The sequence below is a fragment of the Triplophysa rosa genome, linkage group LG17, assembly GCF_024868665.1.
Source record: "Triplophysa rosa linkage group LG17, Trosa_1v2, whole genome shotgun sequence".
Lineage (NCBI taxonomy): Eukaryota > Metazoa > Chordata > Actinopteri > Cypriniformes > Nemacheilidae > Triplophysa > Triplophysa rosa.
Genome location: NC_079906.1, coordinates 13,774,324 through 13,786,634, shown reverse-complemented (window position 1 = coordinate 13,786,634; position 12,311 = coordinate 13,774,324). Strand labels below are relative to the sequence as shown.

The 12,311-nt window shown below is 36.8% G+C and overlaps 2 protein-coding genes across 2 annotated transcripts; one reads left to right on the top strand and one right to left on the bottom strand.

Annotated features, from left to right (window-relative positions):
* Nucleotides 1–1,012: 1,012 nt before the first annotated feature.
* Nucleotides 1,013–3,527, top strand: LOC130568590 (glutathione S-transferase Mu 4-like). Its single transcript, XM_057357543.1, has 8 exons — nucleotides 1,013–1,145; nucleotides 1,852–1,927; nucleotides 2,030–2,094; nucleotides 2,167–2,248; nucleotides 2,368–2,465; nucleotides 2,661–2,756; nucleotides 2,851–2,961; nucleotides 3,044–3,527. Exons 1-8 carry the CDS (start codon nucleotides 1,110–1,112, stop codon nucleotides 3,137–3,139), a joined length of 660 nt encoding a protein of 219 aa, XP_057213526.1. The 5' UTR covers nucleotides 1,013–1,109; the 3' UTR covers nucleotides 3,140–3,527.
* Nucleotides 3,528–4,388: 861 nt separating this feature from the next.
* eps8l3b (EPS8-like 3b) lies at nucleotides 4,389–12,243 on the bottom strand. The gene is made up of 19 exons (XM_057357542.1): nucleotides 12,039–12,243; nucleotides 10,599–10,669; nucleotides 10,455–10,519; nucleotides 9,998–10,156; nucleotides 9,623–9,772; nucleotides 9,320–9,411; nucleotides 9,041–9,171; nucleotides 8,845–8,942; nucleotides 8,644–8,761; nucleotides 8,486–8,556; nucleotides 8,244–8,318; nucleotides 7,952–8,097; nucleotides 7,697–7,868; nucleotides 7,543–7,574; nucleotides 6,651–6,747; nucleotides 6,364–6,489; nucleotides 5,361–5,470; nucleotides 5,092–5,224; nucleotides 4,389–4,911 (listed from the first exon to the last, which is right to left on the bottom strand). The coding sequence occupies exons 1-19, from the start codon at nucleotides 12,074–12,076 to the stop codon at nucleotides 4,873–4,875; spliced, it is 1,923 nt and encodes a 640-aa protein (XP_057213525.1). The 5' UTR covers nucleotides 12,077–12,243; the 3' UTR covers nucleotides 4,389–4,872.
* Between the last annotated feature and the right edge of the window lie 68 nt (nucleotides 12,244–12,311).

Sequence of the window (12,311 nt, the reverse complement as noted above, 5' to 3'; positions counted from 1 at the left end):
TACATTAAAGCATTCATTTTAAAGTTAGACTTTGAATTTTGATGTCAATTCCACTATTGCACACTCATATATTACACAAAGTATTTAGTTTAATTACATCAGAAGTAACTGTAATTAAATTACAGAAAAATTAAGAGTAATCCCTTACTTTACTTTTTCAAGGGGAAAGTAATTAAATTACAGTAACTAATTACTTAGTAACTAGTTACACCCAACACTGCTCCTCATCTCTGTTCCTACCTGGTAACAAAGACACAGACCTTCTTTGTGTTGTGTCCTTTGGATCACCCTTTGTTCCATGTACCTCGTGACCCTCTAGTGTTACAGCCGGGCCATTCTGCTGGATATCTTGAGTTTCATCCGTCTCAACATTTACGATGACTTCGAGAGGTTGTCTTTAAATCGTTTCACATAAAAACAATTAATATTGTGCACAATGTTTTGTCCATATTATAGTAAAATATTTTTTATTAAATGATAGTTTGTTATGATTGTTTATGTGATGTTGTTGTACATTATATGTATGTACTATTGTAATACTTGTAATTAAATAACAAAACTTTAAAAACTTTATTTTAGAACCACATAAAGAAATATGTAAATGCTACGAAACTTCATATATGATTCAAAAATCACTGATGAAAGAGAAATAAATGTACGCGCAATAGGATCGATTATAGCAAACCATATGTGTTGGACCTTGCACTGCGTAGAGCGATTGGCGTATGACATCAAGATACCGCGAGATCGGCTGAAAAACATATCTCGACTTCCTCTCGCGGTACTTTGATGTCATTCATGGCGATCAGTCTGCGCAAAGCAGCATGAAGTCAAACAAACCTATTGCGTTGAGGAATTTCTCCACTGTGTCACTGATTGGTCTTGAGGAATCTGCTTGAGAGCTGAGCGGGTCCAATCGCACCTAGCACAAGTTCAGCGCTTTCACGCAAGTGGTGCTCGCTGCAGAGGAGGAGTTACGAATAAGCTCCACCCATTTGCTCTGCAGCGAGTAGCCTCTCCTTTCACGCACGCGCGACAGCCCAGTTTTAGTCAGCGACCTGCACCTCTTACTCTTCGGGGAACGCAGTTGTTCACACTCTGGTTGCAGGATGGCTTTGAAATTGGCTTACTGGGATATACGCGGGGTAAGATGCAGCATGTTGTCAACTCTTTATACTTTCTTATGAGTAATTATAATCTTGCAAAGTTTATTTCATTGCATAATTTGTCAAACAATCATCTCTTTCGTCAAAACTGTGAAATCATTTATTTATTGCGTTGGTTGATGCAAAACAGACTATGTAACGTTAACGTAAATTGTACCCTCAACGAAGTATGATACTGATTCAAGTATTATTACTTTCTTGTGTGGCTACACTCACTCTTTAGCTTTTCGCAACTTTATTTTTTGGGCCATTCCTTTTGATCATTTTTTTTAATAGTTTTTAAATCGATGCAAATATTTGTTGGTAAAGAGTGTTTACTAATTGACAAACTGGGTTTATTGTACAGTATATGAAATTTTACACGCGTTTCTTCGAAGTTGAAACGTATAATTAACGTTAGCACAGTTAGAGTCGCCACGCCATCGAATACTTCACAAAATAATGCCCACTTTTGTTGATTAATAAGCGCTGACGGCCGTGGTTTTCAGTGGAGAAGCATTTCATTTTTATGATGAAATGTTATCCTAATATTTGCTTTAAGTAAAAACTACAGCCAGTTACAGAAACAAAGTCGGGGGCTTATATTTGGGCCGCCCACCTCTCCTTGCGCCAACTTTTTGTAATCTTGATTTACGTCCAGCTGAAACTAGTAATATCTCACGAATATCACTTAACTGCTTAACAGCTTGCTCAACCAATCCGTCTGCTGTTGGAATACACTGGTTCCGAGTATGAGGAGAAATTCTATTCCTGTGGTGAAGGTACATGATTTCCAGTTCTAACTCGGAAGACGTAATATAAACTTTATTTAATATAATAACGATCCAGTTGGAGTGTTGATTTCGATCTGATTCGTCTTGCAGGTCCCAACTATGACAAAAGCTGTTGGTTTGATGAGAAGAACAAAATCGGAATGGATTTTCCCAATGTAAGTTTGCAGGTTAGCCACAGTTTTGAGTCATTTAATGTGCAGCAGCTAACTATAAACTTTCTTTACTAGTTGCCATACCTAGTGGATGGAGACAAGAAGATAGTACAGAGCAATGCCATCATGAGATACATTGCCCGCAAACACAACCTCTGTGAGTTTTTTGGAACTTAAATTGGTGTTTTTTTTCCATCGGGAATACCTCTACATGCCTTTTGTGCTCTTTGATAAGTGAGACATGTGTTACAGAGTTTCTCTGTACTGTATTTCTAGGTGGAGAAACTGAAGAGGAGCAGGTGAGGGTTGACATCTTGGAAAATCAGGCAATGGATTTCCGCAATGGTTTTGTTCAGCTCTGCTATGGAGACTTTGTGAGTGCCCAAAATGACCTATTACTCAATTGTACGATTTATATGCATAATTACGATGTTGAAGACATTGTCAACTCATAAGAATTTGCATCATTTTGGAAAAGTGTATGCTAAATGAATAATATAATGTAATTGTAATGTACATTGATACCCTTCTTGTTAAGTTATTCATAACGGCTTTGAATTTGATTACAGGACAAAAACAAAACATGTTACGCTAAGGCACTGCCAGGAACTCTAAAGCAGATGTCTGACTTCCTTGGTGGCAGGAAGTGGTTTGCCGGAGACAAGGTGAGACATGTTTGGGATCAAAACTATAAAATGTGCCAGTGGCAGAATATCCTATAAGACTATTCGTTTTTGACATTGTCTTCTCGTTCTGTAGATTACATTTGTGGACTTTGTTATGTACGAGTTGTTGGATCAGCACCGTATGTTTGAGCAGGAATGCTTGGATGACTTTAAAAACCTAAGATGTTTTCTGGATCACTTTGAGGTTTGTCAGATTATTTAGATTAATTATAATTATTTAGGATGTTACAGAATGTAACTGATTTAGTCATGATTTTTTTCCCCAGAGTCTTGAGAAGATTGCCTCATACATGAAGTCGAGCAAATTCATGAAAACACCTGTTAACAACAAGATGGCTAAATGGGGACACAAGAAGGAGTGAAAAGGTTGTTGCCTAAAGCATCATAAGATTAGACACCGCTTGGTCAATGCAGTTAGAAGTGCACACACACTGTTATTGTTTTTTGGTACTAGTTTTTTAAAACGCAAGTAAACAATTTAAAGATAATAAGTTATGTTTATGTTCCAAATTTTCAGTTGACATTATAAGCATAGGCACTGTTTATAATAACATTTCAGAATAATCAAGAATTTTCAGTTGTTGCCTATACAGTAATACAGTGCAGTTGCAAAGCATCAATGTTTGAAGCACTTTTAATTTGATTCCACAGAAAGAAATGTTTCACTATTGGATAGTCCATATTACAACTGTAAAAAAGCAAAACCTTATTTTGACCAAATAAAGCAGATAACTGTTTTAAAGCAGAAAACTGAATTGATTTATTTTTTTGGACTTCGACATATACAACTGTTTTTGTTTTTAGAGACGGGGTGACATATTTTGCATTTAAGGGGAAACATAAACCAGGCTTTTAACACCTTTCAGCGAAATTCGCCGTTTTGGATCCAAAATGGGTCATTATTGTGATTCGTGTAGATCCGATGAGTTTTTTTAAATGGGGGGGGGGGGGTGATGGGGTTCTGTGAGTCTTTGGACGGGGTTGCGGTGAATGAAATTATGAGAATCATGTCCAGATGTTGTGCTTACGATGTCAAATCACTAGCCAGTTTGCGGTTATGTTTTGAATGCTGCGCGGATTGAGCGCACATACTCAACTCATGAATCAATATTAGCTGTAGTCGAATTACGCATCAATTCGACTGCGCATTTCTGACTAACTTCAACACAACCGTCCGTCACTAAGCAACAGGTAAAGGCGCGCTGGTTTGTTTGCCTTTTCATAAACTATGTTTTTATTGTGCATTCCAAGTAATATCATTTAAACAGTTGGGTTGTTTTGATTAAGTAATAATAACTAAAAAAATACAGATAAGTAACACAGTAAAAACACGATAACAATAAAAACACGATTTATGAACATTTATAAAAACAAGAGTTATGTGGTTTTGCAAATTAACTCTTCATGTGGTTGATTTTAGCAGACCATGGACTATTCTGATTATGTGCACTGAATAATATGAAATACAAATTGTAATAATTATTGTAATAGTTATATATATATATATATATATATAGCGATGGGGAGTTCTCGCATCATTGTCACCTTTTTTCACCCCAATGAATTTGCATCCTGTAACTTTAGAACAATAAAAAAATCAAACAACAGAGCTGAGTTTGTTTTATTTAAGATTTCACTGGCAAGATATGACAGCAGTTATTGATAAGCATTAGATAAACACAATATGTGAGTCAAAAACAAAGCAGATTTAGTTCATTTCTGTAAATTGGAATTGTAGGTCCTGAAATTACATTGACAATCACCCTGAAATAACCTGTGGCATGCATCAGGTCCCAGAACATCTTTACCTGTCAATGAATGAACTTATATGTTGGGCCTGTGTTTTCAAACATGTGGTGACCATCACCCCAATAACATTAAGAAAAATATGTATACCAATAAATAAAAGTAATGTCTTAAACGTAGGCTCCACATGCATCTAAAAAGAGTAATTTCATTCAGCTATTTTTTCCTGTTTAAAAGCAGCTTGCAGGCATATGCCATGTTGCCAATGAAAGAAAGTGCTGACATGTAAATAATCCTTGTTCATTCAGATCCAGACATGTTCTGATTCTTGCCATCTCGCCTTACATTTTCAGCGGGGGCCATACGGGTATTCCGCCTCACTAGCAAGCTGCAAAGACAATGAAGATCACATACATTTGTAAGCTGTAGTCGATACATGTCTGGCAGTTGTGAAAACATTTAAGACATTCAAGGCTGTGCGAGAACTCCACAATTAAATTGCATTTGTGAGTTTATATACAAAAACAGTGACATTGACATTATCATAAAAGTGAAATGCTTAACTTACAGCAATAGTAGATCTCACACTTTGCAGCTGGAAGAAGACTCGACTTCCTTCCTCTGGACATATCGCTCTTATATCATCTTGCTTCATGCCCAGCAGCATTGCTCCATCAAACACACCAAGACTCTGCACTGTCCTATGCACGTAAAAGTTATAAATCACATTAACAATGTACATAAATTCTTTAATATTTCATGACCGCAGTTAAAATGCATATAAGATAGTAGGTAAAGACACAAGAATAAAATTAAAGAGACAGCAGTAGTTCATACCCTTTAGAGAAGCCTTTGTATTGTAACCAGGCTCTGACTTCCTCAGGTCTGGATTTCATGTCCAGTGGTGGAGGTCCTCTCATATTTTGCTGAGAATATATAGGTGCAGCCTTTTTAAAATAGTTAAAAACAAGTTAAATATTTAGATAAATATAAACATGTTACGGCGTTTTGGTTATTACAGATCTAATTAATATGATTGGTAATCAGGAATATAGAAACCTTTATAACCCCATTTTGTCCTCATCACTATTTAACAAAGTCATTGTATTTCAAGAGTTTTAGCAACGACAAAAAAAGTCTGGGTAAAGGCAATTCCAAGAATCATTTCTAAACTGTTCAAAATGTATTGCTGAAACACTTTACAAAGACTGTGAACTAGTACTGAATTGTGGTGCTAGACTGTTAAACAGTTTATCACATGGCCTCATTTATAAAGTGTTGCGTAGAAATTGTCCTAAATTTGATTTTACAATCAATTATCAAAGTGTGATTCATAGAACGAACACATGCAAAAAAACAAACATGTACACCTCTCTTTCAGATGTGAAATCTATAAATCGCAAATTATCTTGAAATTTTGCGCAACTGAACAGTTTCAGATTTCCGCCCTTTTAACTATGTTTAGTTAATATCATTGATATACGTATAAAAGAGTACATATCAACGTCCAAATCCTTTTCGAGTGGCAAGAATGGCTTATATTTCCAAAAACCTGCAGCATTCGGACAAGCAAAAGTTAGTATGTCTGCATGTCAAAGTTCACTATGATCAAATCCGTGCGTATAGGCCTACGCTTTATAAATGAGGCCCCAGGATTTTTACCCAGACTTTAAAACAAGAAGCTGTGTGCCAAACTATCTTGCCACTTGTTGTTATTCTATTCTTGTAATCAAAACAGCATTATCAGACTATGCTTGACAGATTTACTGGAAATGCTATTTTACAAAATCTTGGACTCTCTTAAGAATTCTTTTTTGCATATAGCAAAGATATGCCTCACCCCACCCCTTCCATGGTTTGCTGTTGGCGCCTCTCTATCAGCAGGCTCTAGAACATTGTTAGGGACATGACCCTCCTCGCCACGGCTTTTCTTCACTTTCCACCATTGCCTGGACTTGTCGATTACCTGTTTAAGCAAGCATAAGTAACAACATAAACACACATAGCCTACATCTTCCCAGAATAAATGTATTCTTGATTGAATGAGTAAATTGTTCACTTTTGAACACAATTCCTTTCTGTGGGGTGTGGTGACCTCTATGTAAAGGTTAAAAAACATGAGATTACCTGGACCACTTCACCTTTCACCACATTTAGTTCCTGACTGTTTCTGGCCATAAAGTCATACATCACCCTCATATACAGAGGCGGCTCTGGTGACCTGCTGATAACCAAGAAAAAATCCTCACGTTATTCAGCTTTGTTTGAATATAGGTTATAAATTTAAAGAATTTAAAAATATAAAGAAGCTTAAACCACAATATAAAATTATATATACACACATATATATATATACTGTATATATATATATGAAGAATTTGGTTCCAAAATGAGATAACTCAGTTTTTTATTGTACATTCCAATTAATATCAATCAAACTGCAGTGGGTTTGTTTTGATTTAAGCCACAATAACTCAAAAAATACAGCTAACTAAGGGGCTGTGTCCACCGAGGCGCATTTACGCGGCTGAAAACGGCAGGAGCTTGGCTGAAAACGCCCGCTGCAGGCGCAGCGTTCTGCCCAGAGTTGAGCATTTTTCAACTCAGGGCGCTCGGTCGAACGCCGGCGCTGAGCGTGAAAAAAACTCATAGCAGCAGCGCAGAGCGTGGAAAAAACCCGTCATCTGTGTTTCCATAGGAAACAATTGATAAAACACGCCGGCCGCAGGCGTAAACGCCTCAGTGGACACAGCCCCTTATACATTAAAACACAATAAAAACATGACAACATAATAAAAAACATGATTTTTGATTTTTTTTAAAAACAGAGTTATTTCATTTTGGAACCAAACTCTTCATATATTGCTGTTGTTTATTCCATTCACTTATTTAAGCCAACAATAGTTTTAAAACATATTTATTTTACTACGTTTCTGGTCGTTAAGGACCGATTATTGTGCTGATGTCACAGTCATGTAGGCTACACATTTTTTATCACTGTATTTAAAAAGTTGCTCACCGAATGGGTGGGGCACTCCAAGGTCTGTCATCCTGCAATACAGATTATAGAGCAATTCTAACTCATTCTATTTTATTGTACCCTGCGATGTGATAACAATATGGAAACATCCTTATTCTTGCTTAATTGATGTTTGCCCTCTGTTAGCTTCTACCTGTTCAAGTGGCCTCTGTGAGACATTTCTGGGTGGAAACTGTTCACTGTTCTGTTGTGATAGCTGACTTCTGGGTGGGGTTGTCTGAGACTGGGTGGGTGGAGGAGCCTGCCAGCCATCATAAAATACAGGATAATATGGAGGAATCTGATCCCCATTTGGCCACTTGGATCTGATTGCAAAAGAAAAATGAGCTTTTCTTCAGTTATTTGTTTGTTTATTTGTTTTTTAAAACACGGCGAATAAAAGTCAGACCTAGGGATGTTCCAAGAGTCTCCTAAACTTGCCCACATTCTGTCCTCCTCTGATGTGACAACAACTCCCAGGAGCAGCAGAGCTTTTTCTGTCAGCATTGGACTCAGCACTGTGGGGGGAATGTTGGGGGGATATTGACTGACCACCTGAAGAATCAGGGGACAAAAACAACAGAGAAAACAGCTAGAATATTTAAGAAAAACAACGAACCAAAAAAAGTGATCTTAATGTGCGAAAACAGTAATTTATAATATAACCCTTCAGTGAACATTTTGGATGAACAGATACTTACAAAACCAAGAGAAGAGAAAATACTGTGAACAAAGTCAGAAGCAGGAGGGTTCTTTAGGTAACCGTCTAGCTTCCCCTGTTAAGAGTAGTTATCAGAAATCTATTTTATTAGAACACTGACAAAAAGAAAATCCAATTAACCCAAACTTTAGAAACATGCAGAGACTGTGTTATTTAATATTTTTCTAATGGTATATCAGTCGAAACTTGTTGGCCATCAGAAAAAAATGAACTATTACTTACCAGAAGATTGAACCCGTACTTTATTTTCTGTAGACATGATACATATTCATCCACAGGGGGAACATTTCCAGCTAGAATTGATAACAACAATAATAATTTTAATGAATGAAATTTATGTCAAAATCATAAATCCAACAACATCTTCAGACAAACGTTACCTTGTGTTTTAGCTTTTTTTTCTTTCTTTTTTTTCTTGTTTACATCATTTTTCGGCAAAACCGCTCCAAATTTATTTATGAAGATCTCAATGTCTCCAGCGACATGGTTAAAGATTTCCTGTAGAAAGTGTTGGTGCAATGGGTCAATAAATGAATGGATAGATGTGTGGGGAGGTAAGATAGCATTAAACTTGAACTGACCGCATTTCTTTCCATGTCAGTGTATGGAGGTGGAGTCGGCTCCAGCTCGTACCGCTCATCTCTGGGAGTGAGTGCAATGGGTGATGGCTCTCTATCATCTGGAAACATCCATTAAAAAGTTAAATTAATAACCCATTTCGGTTACATAATGTGTGTTTGATTTGTTTATAGTGAAATATAATCCCAAAGTCATCACCGTAGTCTTGATAGTTGTTGAACTGTGGAGGGGGGTATTCTGGGGGAGGGGGTGTGGATGGCTGTGGTGTGATAGTTGGTCTTTTGAAGCTGCCTGGAAAACCCCGCCCAAGGATGTTCTCTAGGTTACTCCTGAGAAATAAGAAATGTGTAAATGTAAAGAAGTTCACTTCTGAGCAAAGGTCAATTTAGGGTCAGACCCTAAACTTTTGAACCTGACTCGTAATTTACTTGCTAAGGTCTGTTTGCATTTGCTTGAAGGTACTATATATCAGCTGACCTGATGTCCAATTGTGGCTCCTTAAGAGGAGGAGTGACGTCCCCTCCACCTTGCTGTATTGCTCTATTCAGATCATTTAATACATCCTGAGCCTAGTAAAACAAAAATGCGAAAATGAAGTCCCTGAAATACTGATAGAATGGAATTTAACTCCCACAGCCTTGTAGAATCTAAAGCTGTCTGTTCTAACGATAAAAATCGGAAGACTATAAGATAAGACGCATTTATAACCTTAGAACTGACAGATCTACTCATGGATAAATGATGTAGGGACTACAGTATACAACAGAGCATGTTCCTCACCCCACTCTCCTCACACTGGAACAGAAAGGCCTGTGGGGCTCTCTGGCTGTAATCCTGAACCACGATAATGAGAAGGGAGTCATACACACAGCTGTCCAGAACAGAGTTTGTCTTCTTGATGCTATTCAGATTCATTGACTCCAAAACCTCCTACAATTCCAGGAAGCAGAATAAGATGAGACTCACAGTATGAATGTGCATTTGTCTGTATTCATGTAATAATCCAGTCCTTCAGAATTTACAGTAGCCTATATACATTTCTATAGTTTCTATATTTCACACTTTTCACTTATTTAGTTAGTGTTTTGCAATATATACAATATAAATTGAATGTTGCGTTTAGACTAAAAAGCATGTAAGTAGCAGAAAGCTCACCTTGGTTTCTATGTCACACAGCTGTAGATAGTTACCCTGGAGTCCCATGATCATGTCCTGACCCCACACTTTACCTTTACTGTCTAGACTCTTCAGTCGGGTGACACAGTCCTCAATATTGCTCACCTCCCTGCCATCAAACTCACAGGTGAACAGGTGCTGAAGTATGAGAAAGTTACAACAGCGTTACTATGGCAACAACTTTTTAAGTTGGGTTGAATGAAAAATGAAAAGCTCTACATGGTGGACAGAATAAAGAAGAGTGTTTGTTTTAGTGCATTACAGATTATGAATTACACACACTTTATAATTTACTAATATTTTGCCTTACGTATAATCACAAATTACAACACTTCAATTTGTTGTACAATTTTAATTTAGGAAAGACTATGAAACACCATCCTTACTTTAATAATTCAAGAAACCTCACAACCGTATAAACCAGATTTTCTCTTACCTCTACTCTGTACTGAAAGTCGTCTTGTTGTCTGCTCATTGATTCTGCATACTCCTTCCTTTGCACTAAATCATGGATTTCGGGTTAACATTATGGTATAAATTGGTTCTTGTATTTTATAGCTGTAAGACGTTTTGTACATACTGTAGATGGATTTCCCACTGGGACGAGACATGCCAGACTTCTGAGAAAATGGCTCAGGAGAGAAGCCTCTACTGTATAATACAAACACACAACACTACATGTCGACAAACTATACAAATGTGAATGAATAAATGTAATCGTTAATGTTTTACTGGAACACACAGTAAAAGTTGGTGCAGGTTATTCATGGTAAGAGCCACTGTTTATATATTAGCTAATGAGGGACACAACAACATACATCAGGGGTCTTCAACTACTTTTCTTTGAGGGCCAGATTCCAAAAGTATAAATAGGATGCGGGCCAGTTTTTACCATATCTTCATTTCTTCTGTTATTTTGTTTTTCTGCTGTTTATTGCATTTTGTTCCTTTTATACTGTTTTTGTTGCTGTTACTTACAGGTCATATATTAAAACATGCACACAAATATTTGATCCAGTATTTGTGCCTTTTCATGATATTAAAAGGGATATTGTCTTTTTAATTGTATTTTATATTCCTTATGTGTTACTACCCAAAAATTGCTACTAATTTACTCACCCACAGTCCTCCAGTATATCGAGATGTGGGTGGCATTGTTTTTTCAAGAAGATATTTATGAAGATATTTGGTTGAATTAAAGTTAAATCATTAAAAGTTAAAAACGCAAATACATTCAACACAAAAGTAATCCCTGACCCTTGTGACGTTAAATTAGCATCTTATAAAGCGAGTCAATTGATCTGTGCAAGAAACTGAACGCACAGCTGTTTTTTGTAAATATAGCCGGTATACATAATAAATGCAGTAATAAAACAACACCGTTTTCCCGTTATCTGAGACAACCGTTCACGTGGTGTACCCTTCCTACAGTTAGCCTACTTTCAAGGGCACAAAACAAAAAACGTTAAGGCGGGCCAGGTAAAGATGATTGACGGGCCGCATTTGGCCCGCGGGCCGCCAGTTGACTAGCCCTGACATACATTATGTGGAATGATCCGCTTATATCTAACCTAAACTCAGCTATTTTCAATAAAGGTTAACATGAAACCCTATGGAAATGTAGTTGCAATTTAAGGTGTTTTTCCTATAACAACTGATATGTTACAAAAATGCTCCCAAAGTTTACAATATGAGGGTGAGGTGACATCATTTTCTATGGTTAGAAAAAACATGTCCCCAAGAAGGCAAAAATGCCCTTGAAAATTATGGCCAGGGGCAAAAAGCTTCCAAAGTTTCTGAATCTGACTTCCAAAACGAGATATTGTGCATTCCAATCAATATCAATCAAACTGCAGTTGGTTTGTTTTGATTTAAGCCATAATATCTTAAAAATACAGCTAACTAACAATAAAACACACACACAAAAAAACACGAGTTATCTCATTTTGGAAACAAACTCTTCATACCTACAATAAAAATAGGCACAGTGCTTTCAGGGGTCAGAGAGTGAGAACTGTACCTTAGTGGAAAAACTGGGACAGGATTACCTCCATACATGATGTCACACAAACACCTGTAATAATAAATGTCAGAGAAGCGTGTCTAAATCAATAGTTGAGCAACACTGTCAGGAAAATAAATGAGCAAGAACTTTAGAGTTCATCACTTACAGTTTGAGGTCTTTATGTTTTTGACACTTTAAAAAAACGTGTCTGTTTAGTTGTCAAGTTTGTGAAGCAGGCACATGTATTACATCTTCAAAATTAAAAACTAAGTACAAACATTAAACTAC

Excerpts from the sequence above, each read along its gene's own strand:
- LOC130568590 (XM_057357543.1), top strand. The coding sequence starts at position 1,110 with ATGGCTTTGAAATTGGCTTACTGGGATATACGCGGG. Across the intron at positions 2,249-2,367 it reads TGCCCGCAAACACAACCTCT|GTGGAGAAACTGAAGAGGAG; the intron begins GTGAGTTTTTTG and ends CTGTATTTCTAG. Across the intron at positions 2,757-2,850 it reads AGTGGTTTGCCGGAGACAAG|ATTACATTTGTGGACTTTGT; the intron begins GTGAGACATGTT and ends CTCGTTCTGTAG.
- eps8l3b (XM_057357542.1), bottom strand. The coding sequence starts at position 12,076 with ATGTATGGAGGTAATCCTGTCCCAGTTTTTCCACTAAG. Across the intron at positions 10,670-12,038 it reads GTCCCAGTTTTTCCACTAAG|TAGAGGCTTCTCTCCTGAGC; the intron begins GTACAGTTCTCA and ends TGTATTATACAG. Across the intron at positions 6,748-7,542 it reads TGGAGTGCCCCACCCATTCG|CAGGTCACCAGAGCCGCCTC; the intron begins GTGAGCAACTTT and ends CTTGGTTATCAG.